This window comes from Mobula hypostoma, chromosome 7 (assembly GCF_963921235.1).
Source record: "Mobula hypostoma chromosome 7, sMobHyp1.1, whole genome shotgun sequence".
Taxonomy (NCBI): Eukaryota; Metazoa; Chordata; class Chondrichthyes; order Myliobatiformes; family Myliobatidae; genus Mobula; species Mobula hypostoma.
The window spans coordinates 93,317,757-93,330,451 of NC_086103.1; the positions used below are offsets into that span (position 1 = coordinate 93,317,757).

At 57.4% G+C, this 12,695-nt stretch overlaps 1 protein-coding gene across 1 annotated transcript; it reads left to right on the forward strand.

Moving 5' to 3' along the window:
* The first annotated feature begins 7,919 nt into the window (after positions 1-7,919).
* LOC134349928 (uncharacterized) lies at positions 7,920-12,255 on the forward strand. The gene is made up of 2 exons (XM_063054886.1): positions 7,920-7,925; positions 10,684-12,255. The coding sequence occupies exons 1-2, from the start codon at positions 7,920-7,922 to the stop codon at positions 12,253-12,255; spliced, it is 1,578 nt and encodes a 525-aa protein (XP_062910956.1).
* Positions 12,256-12,695: the final 440 nt, after the last annotated feature.

Sequence of the window (12,695 nt, forward strand, 5' to 3'; positions counted from 1 at the left end):
AATCTGGCTGAGAGGCAAACTGGCTGAGGGGCGGCCTGGTTGAGGGGAGGCCCGGCTGAGGGACACCCTGACAGAAGGTCAACCTGGCTGTGAGGCGGTTTGGCTGAGGGTAACCTAGCTGAGGGGCGCCTGGCTGAGGGACAACCAGGCTGAGGGACACACTGACAGAGGAACAAGGTGGCTGAGAGGCAAGTTGGATGAGGAGGGCGGCCTGGCTGAGGGGCAACCTGGCTGAAGGACAACCTGGCTGAGGGACAACCTGGCTGAGGGTCAGCCTGGCTAAGGGGCAAGCTGGCTGAGGGTGGGGGAACAGGGTGAGGGGTAACATGGCTGAGGGGCAACCTGGCTGACGGCTGGACTGGTTGATATGTAACCTGGCTGAGGGGCAACCTGGCTGAGGGACAAGCTGGCTGAGGGGCAAACTGATTGAGGGGTGGTCTGAATGAGGGGCAACCTGGCTGAAGCGTGGCCTGGTTGAAGAACGACCTAGCTCAGGGGTGGCCTGGCTGAGGGGTAACCTGGCTGAGGGGCAATCTGGCTGAGGGGCGAATTGGCTGAGGGGCAAGCTGGTTGAGAGGCGACCTGGCTGAGGGATACCCTGAGAGAGGGACAACCTGGCTGAGGGGTGGCCTGGCTGTGGGGCCACCTTGTTGAGGAGTGGCCTGGCTGAGGGGCAACCTGGCTGAGGGACAACCTGGCTCAGGGGTGGCCTGGCTGAGGGGCAAACTGGATTAGGGACGGCTTGGCTAAGGGTAACCTGGCTGACGGGCAAGCCGCATGAGGGGCAGCTTGGCTGAGGGTAACCTGGTTGAGGGGCAAGCTGGCTGAGAGGCAACCCGGCTGACGGCCGGGCCTGGTTGATGGGTAATCTGGCTGAGAGGCAGCTTGTCTGGGAGATAACCTGGCTGAGGGGCAACCTGGCTGATGGCCAGCCTGGTTGATGGGTAATCTGGCTGAGAAGCAGCTTGTCTGGGAGATAACCTGGCTGAGAGGCAAGCTGGCTGAGGGCCAGCCTGGTTGATGGGTAATCTGGCTGAGGGGCAGCTTGTCTGGGAGATAACCTGACTGAAGGGCAAGCTGGTTGGGGAGCAGCCTGGCTGAGAAGGCAACCTGGCTGAAGGACAACCTGGCTCAGGGGTGGCCTGGCTGAAGGCAAGCTGGCTAAGGGGTAACCTGGCTGAGGGGCAAGTTGGCTGAAGAGACAAGCCGTATGAGGGTTGGCTTGGCTAAGGGATACCCTGAGAGAGGGACAACCTGATTGAGGGGCATCCTGGCTGAGGGTCAGCCTGTCTAGCGGCAAGCTGGCTGAGGGGGGGGGAAAGGCTGAGGGGTAACCTGGCTGAGGTGTGGCCTGGCTGCAGGACACCCTGACAGAGGGACAACCAGGCTGAGGAGCAAGCTGGATTAGGGGCAGCCTGGCTGAGGGGCAACATGGCTGAGGGGCGGCCTGGCTGAGGGGCAACATGTCTGAGGGTGAGAATGGCTGAGGGACACCCTGACAGAGGGACATCCAGGCTGCAGGGTGGGCGGCTTGGCTGAGGGCCAAACTGAATGAGGGGCAACCTGGCTGAGGGGAAATCTGGTTGAGGGGCGGCCTGGCCATGGGGCAAACTGAATGGGGTGCGGCATGGCTGAGAGTAACCTGGCTAAGGGGCAACCTGGCTGAGGGTGGGGGAAAAGCTGAGGGATAACCTGGCTGAGGGGCAAGCTGACTGAAGGGCGCACTGGCTGAGTAGCAACCTGGCTAAGGGGTGGCCTGGCTATGGGGCGACCTGGTTGAGGGTCGGCCTGGCTGAGGGTCAGCCTGGCAAAGGGGCAAGCTGGCTGAGAGGCAACCTGGCTAAGGGGTGGCCTAGCTAAGGGGCAGCCTGGCTGAGGGTCAGCCTGGCTAAGGGGCATGCTGGCTGAGGCGGCGGGGTGGGGGGACAGGCTGAGGGATAACCTGGCTAAGGAGTGGTCTGGCTGAGGGACACCCTGACAGAGGGACATCCAGGCTAAGGGGTGGCCTGGCTGCAGGGCAACCTGGATGAGGGGCAACCTGGCTGAAGGGGCAAACTGGCTGAGGGCGGGAAAAGGCTGAGGGGTAACCTGGCTGAGGAATGGCCTGGCTGAGGGAAACCCTGAGAGAGGGACAACCTGGTTGAGGGGCGGCCTGGGTGAGGTCAGGCTGGCTAAGGGGCAAGCTGGCTGAGGGGGGGCAGGCTGAGGGGTAACCAGGCTGAGTTGTGGCCTGGCTGATGGACACCCTGACAGAGGGACAACCTGGCTTAGGAGCAACCTGGCTGAGGGGAAATCTGGCTGACGGCTGGCCTGGTTGATGGGTAGCCTGGCTGAAAGATAACCTGGCTCAGGTGTGGCCTGGCTGAGGGGCAGGCTGGATTAGGGGCAGCTTGTTTGAAGGGTAAACTGGCTGACGGGCAAGCTAGCTGAGGGTAACCTGGTTGAGCGATGGCCTAGCTGAGGGATACTCCGAGGGAGGGACAACCTGGCTGAGGGGCAGACTGGCTGAGGGGCAAGTTGACTGAAGGGCGGTCTGGCTAAGGGGCAAGCTGGCTCAGAGGCAACCTGGCTAAGGGGTGGCCTAGCTAAGGGGGTACAGGCTGAGGGGTAACCTGGCTAAGGAGTGGTTGGCTGAGGGACACCCTGACAGAGGGACATGCAGGCTGAGGGGCGGCCTGGCTGCAGTGCAACTAGGCTGAGGAACAATCTGGCTGAGTGGCAGCCTGGCTGAGGGATACCCTGAGAGAGGGACAACCTGGCTGAGGGTGGCCTGGCTGTGGGGCCACCTGGTTGAGGGGCGGCCTGGGTGAGAGTCAGCCTGGCTAAGGGGCAAGCTGGCTGAGGAGGGGCAGGTTGAGGGGTAACCAGGCTGAGTAGTGGCCTGGCTGACGGACACCCTGACAGAGGGACAACCTGGCTGAGGAGCAACCTGGCTGAGGGGCAACCTGGCTGATGGCTGGCCTGATGGATGGGTAACCTGGCTGAAGGATAACCTGGCTGAGGGGCAAGCTGGATTGGGGGCGGCCTGGCTATGGGGCCACCTGGTTAAGGGACGACCTGGCTGAGTGTCAGCCTGACTAAGGGGCGGCTTGGCTGAGGGTAATCTGGCTGAGTGGCACCCTGGCTGAGGGATACCCTGAGAGAGGGACAACCTGGCTGAGGGGTGGCCTGGCTGTGGGGCCACCTGGTTGAGGGGCGGCCTAAATGAGGGTCAGCCTGGCTGACTGCTGGCTTGGTTGATGGGTAACCTAGCTGAAAGATAACCTGGCTCAGGGGTGGCCTGACTGAGGGGCAAGCTGGATTAGGGGTGGCTTGGCTGAGGGGTAACCTGGCTGAGGGGCAACTTAACTTGACTGAAGGGCGAACTGGCTGAGAGGCAACCTGGATAAGGGTTGGCCTAGCTAAGGGGCAGCCTGGCTGAGGGTCAGCCTGGGTAAGGGGCAAGCTGGCTGAGGAGGGGGGGGGACAGGCTGAGGGGTAACCTGGCTAAGGAGTGGCCTAGCTGAGGGACACCCTGAAAGAGGGACAACTTGTCTCAGGGACAAGCTGACTGAGGGGCAACCCTGATGAGCGGCAAGCTGGTTGGGGGCGGATTGGCTGAGGTAAAACCTGGCTGAGAGACTCCCTGACAGAGGGACAACCTGGCTAAGGGGTGGCCTGGCTATGGGGCCACCTGGTTGAGGGGTGGCCTGGCTGAGAGTTAAACTGTCTGAGGGTGAGAATGGCTGAGGGACACCCTGACAGAGGGACATCCAGGCTGTGGGGTGGCCTGGCTGCAGGGCAACTAGGCTGAGGGGCAACCTGGGTGAGGGACAATCTGGCTGAGGGGCAAGCTGGTTGAGGGGCGGCCTGGCTGAGTGTTAAACTGTCTGAGGGACACCCTGACAGAGGGAAATCCAGGCTGAGGGGCGGCCTGGCTGCAGGGCAACTAGGCTGAGAGTAACCTGTCTGAGGGGCAAGCTGGCTGAGGGGCAACCTGGCTGAAGGGGCAAGCCGCATGAGTGTATGCTTGGCTGAAGGATACCCTGAGTGAGGGGCAACCTGGCTGAAGGACAACCTGGTTGAGGGGCAGCCTGGCTGAGGGACAGCCTGTCTAGGGGCAAGCTTCATGAGGGGCGGCTGAGGGTCAGCCTGGCTAAGGGGCAAACTGGCTGAGGGTGGGAAATGCTGAGGGGTAACCTGGCTGAGGAGTGGCCTGGCTGAGGGAAACCCTGAGAGAGGGACAACCTGGCTGAGGGTCGAGCTAACTTAAAGGCGCACTGGCTGAGGGTCAAGCTAACTTAAAGGCGCACTGGCTGAGGGGCAAGCTGACTGAAGGGCGGACTGGCTGAGGGGCAACCTGGCTAAGGGGTGGCCTGGCTCTGGGTCCACCTGGTTGAGGGGCAGCCTGGCTGAGAGTTAAACTGTCTGAGGGTGAGAATGACTGAGGGACACCCTGACAGAGGGATATCCAGGCTGAGGGACGTCCTGGCAGCAGGGCAACTAGGCTGAGGGGCAACCTGGCTGAGGGATACCCTGAGAGAGGGACAACCTGGCTGAGGGGTGGCCTGGCTGTGGGGCCACCTGGTTGAGGGTCAGCCTGGCTAAGGGACAAGCTGGCTGAGGAGGGGCAGGCAAAGGGGTAACCAGGCTGAGTAGTGGCCTGGCTGACGGACACCCTGACAGAGGGACAACCTGGCCTAGGAGCAACCTGGCTGATGGCTGGCCTGATTGATGGGTAACCTGGCTGAAGGATAACCTGGCTCAGGGGTGGCCTGGCTGAGGGGCAGGCTGGATTAGGAGCGGCTTGGCTGAGGGGTAACTTGGCTGAGGGGCAACCTGACTGAAGGGCGAACTGGCTGAGAGACAACCTGGCTAAGGGGTGGTTAGCTAAGGGGCAGCCTGGCTGAGGGTCAGCCTGGCTAAGGGCAAGCTGGCTGAGGGCGGGGGGGGATAGGCTGAGGGATGACCTGGCTAAGGAGTGGGCTGGCTGAGGGACACCCTGACAGAGGGACAACTTGTCTCAGGGGCAAGCTGACTGAGGGACAACCCTGATGAGCGGCAAGCTGGATGAGGGGCAGCTTGGCTGAAAGGGCAATCTGGCTAAGGGGCATCCTTGCTGCGAGGTGACCTGGCTGAGGGGAAGCCAGGCTAAGGGGCAACATGGCTCAGGGGTAAGCTTGATGAGGGATGGCTTGGCAGAGAAAAACCTAGCTGAGGGGTGGCCTGGCTGAAGGGGGCATTGGCTGAGGGGCAAACTGATGGAGGGACAACCAGGCTGAGGTGCGGCCTGCCTGAAGGCCAAGCTGGCTGAGGAATGGCCTGGCTGAGGGGCAATCTGCTTGAGGGGCGGCCTGGCTAAGGGGCAAGCTGGCTGAGGGGTGGCCTGGCTGAGGAACAGCCCGGCTAAGGGGCAAGCTGGTTGAGGGGCAGCCTGGCTGAGGGGGGGCCGGCTGAGAGTCAACCTAGTTGAGGAATGGCCTGGCTGAGGGGCGTCTTGTCTGGGAGGTAACCTGGCTGAGGGACAAGCTGGCTGAGGGGTGGCTGGCTGAAAGGCTACCTGGCTAAGGGGTGGCCTGGCTGTGAGGCAACCTGGTTGAGGGGCGGCCTAGCTGAAGGGCAAGCTGGATGTGGGACGGATTGGCTGAGGGACAACCTGGCTGAGAGACTCCCTGACAGAGGGACAACCAGGCTGAGAGACTCCCTGATGGAGGGACAACCAGGCTGAGGGCCGGCCTGGCTGACGGGCAACCTGGCTGAGGGACAGCCAGGCTAAGGGGCAAGCTGGATGAGGGGTAGCTTGTCTGAGAGTAACCTAGCTGAGGAGTGGCCTGGTTGAGGGTCAGCCTGGCTAAGCGGCAAGCTGGCTGAGGGGTAACCTGGTTGAGGAGTGGCCTGGCTTAGGGACACCCCAACAGAGGGACAACCTTGCAGAGGGGCAGCCAGGCTAACAGGAAAACTGGCTGAGGGGTAACCTGGCTGAGGGGAGGCCTGGCTTAAGGGCAACCTGACTGAGGGACACCCTGACAGAAGAACAACCTGGCTGAGGGGCAAGCTGACTGAGGGGAGGCTTGTCTGGGAGGTAACCTGTCTGAGGGGCAAACTGGCTGACGGCTGGCCTGGTTGACGGGTAACCTGGCTGAGGGCGGCTTGTCTGGGGGGGCAACCTGGTTGAGGCGCGGCCTTGCTGAAGGGCAACCAATCTGAAGGGCAAGCTGGCTGAGGAGTAACCTGGCTGACGGGAGGCCTCGCTAAAGGGCAACCTAGCTGAGGGACAACCTGGCTGAGTGGCAAGCTGACTGAGGGTCGGCCTGGCTCAGGGCCACTTGGCAGTGGGGTGGCCTATCTGAGAGGTAAATTGGCTGAGGGACAGCCTGCCTGAGGGGCAACCTGGCTGAGTAGCATCCTGGCTGAGGGTAACCTGGCTAAGTGGCAGCATGGCTGAGGGATACCCTGAGAGAGGGACAACCTGGCTGAGGGGCGGACTGGCTGAGGGGCCACCTGGTTGAGGGTCAGCCTGGCTAAGGGGCAAGCTGGCTGAGAGGAGAAGGCTGAGGGGTAACCTGGCTGAGGAGTGGCCTAGCTGAGGGATACCCTGACAGAGGGACAACCTTGCTGAGGGGCGGCCAGGCTAAAGGGAAAAATTAGCTGAGGGGTAAGTTAGATAAGGTGTGGCCTGGCTGAGGGGTAACCTGGCAGAGGGGCAGTGTGGCTGAGAGGTAACCTGTCTGAGGGGCAGAATGGCTGAGGGGCAATCTGGTTGAGAGGCAAACTGGTTGAGGCGCAACCTGCCTGAGTGGCGGCCTAGCTGAGGGACACCCTGACAGAGGGGCAAGCTGACTGAGGAACGGCCTGCCTGAAAGGCAACCTGGCTGAGGGTTAGCCTGGCTAAGGGGCAAGCTGGCTGGGGGGGCGGGCAGGCTGAGGGACACCCTAACAGAGGGTCAGCCTGGCTGAAGGGTGGCCTGGCTGAGGGGCAAGCTGGCTGAAGGGGCAAGCTGCATGAGGGGCGGCTTGGTCTAGGGCAACCTGGCTAATGGGTGGCCTGGCTGAGCGTCACCTTGACTGAGGCGCAGCCTGGCTGAGGGACAGTAGCCTGGATGTAGGGTGTAAGTTGAATCAAGAGTTAAAATTGGCATGTAGCAAAGGTAATGCTACAGTTGTTATGGGGGATTTCAACATGCAGGTAGATTGAGGAATCAGGTTTGTACTGGACCCCAAGAAAGGGAGTTTGTGGAATGCCTCCGAGATGGATTCTTAGAACAGCTTGTACTGGAGCCTACCAGAGAGAAGGCATTTCTAGGTTTAGTGTTGTGCAATGAACCGGATTTGATCAGGGACCTTGAGGTAAAGGAGCCATTAGGAGGTAGTGACCATAATATGATAAGTGGAACAACAATGGCAGGTATTTCTGGGAATAATGCAGAAGGTGCAGGATCAGTTCATTCCAAAGAGGAAGAAAAATCCTCAGGGGAGTAAGGGGAGGCCGTGGCTGACAAGGGAAGTAAAGGACAGTATAAAGATAAAAGAGAAGAAGTATAACATAGCAAAGATTAGTGGGAATCTACCTGCAGGAGGCTGGAGTCTTCAGGCTTGAGGCTAGGCAGGAGGAATGTTGTGTTTCTAATGCCATGTGCTAGGGTGCTATGGATGCAGAAAACAAGTTTATCATTACACCTTTATATACTTGTGCACATGACAATAAACTTGACTTTGACTGATTTTGGACTATAATACGTGGATCAAGTACAGGCTGATTCTGTAACACCTCCATCTTTAAAGCAGTTCAATATGGTTGGAGGAAGTTTTCATCATTATATGCCATGTCATATGACGTAGACGCTCATGGTCTATACCTAATGTGTACTTTCCCTTGCTCGGTTTAGTTACACACAGGACATGGTAGCAAGGTTATATTTATTGCCTATCCCTAATTGAAGATGAAGGTGAGCCAATGCCTGCAACTGCTGTGACTCCCATGGGTGCTCTGTTACACACACTGTGTTGTCATAAACTCACATATGCAGGTACATCTCATTTGCATAATTAGAGACAAATAAACCAAAATATATTTCCAAATAAAGGTGACATAGATGGTAAGTTGGAAGATACGATAACTATGAAACAAGCTGAGAGTCTTAAGTGACAGGAGGAATTTGATGGAATAAAACATAGCTCAGAGAATAAACACAACAGAAAAAGTTATTTTTATTGGAAATTGTTAGGCCAGGGAGTTTACATCTTTGCTGATGGGATAAAATCACTCACAGGGCAATTCCTGTCCCTTCCTCTCTGCTGAGAATAAAGTACCTTTGCTGGCCTGAGAGTTGCTGTTTCAACCCAGTACAACTAATCAGGAGGTGGCTCATTGTGATGTTATCACCAGGAGCTGGACACTGCCAGTACCAATGTTCATGTCAACAACATCCACAGACCAAGAGAGGTTTTAAAACAATCACCTTAACCTCCCATTAATATATAAGACATACTATATTTGTGATTTATTAGAATGTTATGCTAATCATCCACTGTTTTTTGCAAATAATTCTTCTGAAGTAACCTAAGGAAATAAAATCTGGTTTCCTAGCCCATGAAAGAAAATTGTTCCAACCCTTAAAGCAGTTCATTGTTTTTCTTTGAACCTTCTGGAAAAATATGGAGGCTGCAGCAACTTGTTGTGCCTCCAACCTTCTTTGCTTGGTTTATGGGGGCATTAAATTACACTTGTATTTGAGCATGAGTCTGACTGTTTTCATGATGTGGCTAATTCCAACCGAATTTCAAATGCTTCTGTAGAAATCATGCCTCAATTCTGTCAGCGGTTTCCTGGTAACAACTCTGCAGTGCCAACCGTAAGGGTGCCACAGGCATTAACTCACTGCCCTGGAATCCCTCTGCTTCCTGAAAGAGAGGTGTGGGCACATCAAAGCATCAAGCTGCTCCTGGACCAGGATTGGCCAGGCTCTGCGAGCAACAGTGCTCCACCTGGTTAAAGCCCACAGCTAGAAATCATGCTTTCACATCAGTGTGGTGCCAGTGCGTGTGAGGCTCTGCCTTGACATCTTGGCTCAGATGTGATGTCCGCTTTGGATCCACTCCACCAGTAACTTGGCAGTCTCAGCGAGCTTCAGGTTACAGTGTCGGGAATTCCTGAATGCTGTTATCCCATCGGCAATATGTGAATTCCCCAGCCTTCCGGTTTAATGACTTGTTCTTTCAGGTGTTGTTCTCAGAGCTAAATTTTCTTCCATAGTTTCCCCATCAAATGCTTCTTTCACTTCTGAGTCTCAATGAATGGGAATATGATATCCTCTGAATGCCCCTCTGTGCCACAACACTTGGGTATTTTTGTGTCTGTACGTGGGAAAGAGAGAAAAGCGAATTACAGTGAAAGTGGAAAAGTGGGATGAATAAAACCAAGGGAATATCTTTGAAGGGGTGGGGCCAGGGTTGCAAGGGATAAATTTTAGAGGTGGTCAGTGGATGGGTTTCCAGGAGAGCAGCCAGCGTAACAGTGTAAAACGTTAAGATAGAGAGTAAAACTGAGCAAGTGAACAACAGTGAAACTGACCTGTTTACAGACAAAGTCACTTATTTGAAGGTGTACATGTCAATATTGAATTGTATTGAATATGAGATACTGCGTTTCTTAAGATTGTTTGAGCCTTGTTCTAATTGTTCAAAGGCCACATACAGTGAGAGTGAGAGGGGAATGGTGAATTAAAGTGAAGCTCAAGGTGACTGAATGCAGCTGCTGTACAAAGTGACCAGTGTAGAGAACTCTGTGTTCTCAACACAGAATGCAGTGCACCAGACTGGGAGAAGTTTCCTTTATCCCATTTATTTTGCTTCTCACCTTCAGAGCAGAATTAAACTAATTTGATGTTTTTTCTCCTTGGTAGTTCTGATGAAGGGTATCTGACCTGAAATGGTGACTCTGTTTCTATCCCTTCAGCTGTAGCCTGACCTGATGAGTGTTTTTCCATAATTTTTTCTGTTTAATTGCAGCCTTGAAGTCAAAGGCTGCTGTATGCACATCACCTCCAAGAGTTCATTCCCTGAAAAAGAGGCCGGGCATTCATTCCACAGCAACGCCTGAAGGAATTTTGAATAACTAATGGAACATAGACATTTGCAGTGCTGTCTGGAAGGACCAAGGCTTGAGGCTAAATAGATACTGCTACCAAAGAGTAATTCAGCTTCTGTGCCACAGAAGGGTAGTGGTTAGTGTGACACTATTACAGCTCGTGTCATTGGAGTTCAGAGTTCAATCCTGGCATCCTCTACAAAAGTTTGTACGAACCCCCTGGGCTCTCTCCGGCCTGTTTGCACAAAACCCCCGGGCTCTCTCTGAGCCGTGTGCACGAAACATCTGGGATCTCTCCGGCCCGTGTGTACAAACCCCCAGGGCTCTCTCCAGACCGTCTGTATGAAACCCCCAGGCTCTCTCCGGCCTGTTTGTATGAACCCCTGGGACTCTCTCCAGGCCGTTTGTACGAACTCCCCGGTCTCACTCCGGGCCGTCTGCCCAAACCCCTCAGGCTCTCTCCAGACTGTCTGTACAACCCCCCAGGCTCTCTCCGGCCCATTTGTACGAACCCCACAGGCTCTATCCGGGCCGTCTGTACCAACCCCCCGGCTCACACCGGGCCAACTGTACGAACCCCTCGGTCTCCCTCTGGCCCGTTTGTCTGAAACCCCCAGGCTCTCTCCAGGAGACGAACCCCCCGGCTGTCTTCAGGCCATTTGTACGAACCCACTGGGTTCTCTCCGGACCGTTGGTATGAATCCCCCGGGCTCTCTCCAGGCCATTTGTATGAACCCCCCGGGCTCACTCCGGCCAGTGTGTACGAAACCCCCGGGTTCTCTCCGGGCCATGTGTACGAACCCCCCGAGCTCTCTCTGGCCCGTGTGCGTGAATCGCTCGGGCTCTCTCCAGACCGTCTGTACAAACCCCCCGGGCTCACTCCGGCCCATTTGTACGAACATCCCTGGACTCTCTCCGGGCCGTTTGTACGAACCACCCGGGCTCACTCCGGCTCATTTGTAAGAATCCCCCAGGCTCTCTCCGGACCTTGTGTGCGAAATCCCCAGGCTCTCTCCGGGCCGTTTGTACAAACCCCCCCAGGCTCTCTCCAGGCCGTGTGTACGAATCGCTCTGGCTCACTCCGGCTCATTTGTAAGAAACCCCCGGGCTCTCTCCGGCCTGTATGTATGAACCCACCGGGCTCTCTCCGACCTGTTTGTACGAACCCACCGGGCTCTCTCCGAACCACTTGTACGAACCCCTCGGGCTCTCTCCGGCCTGTTTGTCTGAACCCCTTGGACTCTCTCCAGGCCGTTTGTACGAACCCCCTGCGCTCTTTCCGGCCCGTGTGTACAAATCCCCTGGGATCTCTCCAGACCGTCTTTATGAACCCCCCAGGCTCTCTCCTGCCCATTTGTAAGAACTCCCCGTGCTCTCTCCAGGCCGAGTGTACAAACCTCCCAGGCTCTCTCCGGCCTGTTTGTATGAAACCCCTGGGCTCTCTCCGGGCCACTTGTACGAACCCCCCGGGCTTACTCCGGGCCGTCTGCACGAACCCCTCAGGCTCTCTCTGCGGCCGTGTGTACAAACCTCCTGGGCTCTCTCTGGCCCATGTGTACCAACCCCGCGGGCTCTCTCTGTCCCATTTGTACGAACCCCCTGGGCTCACCCCAGGCCGTCTGTACGAAACCCCCAGGTTCTCTCCAGGCCGTTTGTACGAACCCCCCGGGCTCTCTCCGGGCCACGTGCAGGAACACCCGGGGCTCTCTCCAGGCCATCTGCACAAACCCCCCGGGTCTCTCCGGGCCGTTTGTACGAACCCTGGGCTCTCTCCGGGCCATGTGCACGATCACCCCTGGTTGTCTCCAGGTCATCTGTACGAACCCCCCGGGCTCTCTCCAGGCCGTTTGTATGAACCCCCCCGGCTCTCTCCAGACTGTCTGCACAAAGTCCCTGGGCTCTTCCGGGCCATGTGTACAAACCCCCCCTGGGCTCTCTCCGGGCCGTCTGTACGAACCCCTCTGGCTCTCTCCGGCCCATTTGTACGAACCCCCTGGACTCTGCCCGGGCCATGTGCACGAACCCCCCGGGATCTCTCTGGGCAGTGTGCACGAAACCCCCGGGCTCTTTCCGGGCCGTTTGCACGAAACCCCGGGCTCTCTCCGGGCCATGTGCACGAACACCCCAGGCTCTCTCCGGGCCGTGTGCACGAACCCCCCCGCCGGGCTCTACCCAGGCCATTTGTATGAACCCCCCCGGGCTCTCTCCAGCCCGTTTTTGCGAACTCCCCTGGTTCTTTCTGGGCTGTCTGCATGAACCCCCCCGGGCTGTCTCCGGGCCATGTGTACGATCGCCCCCGAGCTCTCTCCTGCTCGTGTGTATGAACCCCCCAGGCTCTCCCTGGCCCGTTTTCCGAACCCCCCAGGCTGTCTCTGGGCTGTCTGCATGAACCCCCCTGGGCTCTCTCCAGCCTATTTGTACAAACCCCCCGGACTCTCTCCGGGCCGTGTGCACGAACCCCCCACGCTCGATCCGGACCATTTGTATGAACCCCCTGGGCTCTGTCCAGCCCCAGTGTACGAACCCCCCAGGCTCTCTCCGGCCTGTTTGTATGAACACACCGCGCTCTTTCCAGCCCGTTTTTACGAACCCCCTGGGCTCTTTCTGGGCTGTCTGCAGGAACCCCCTG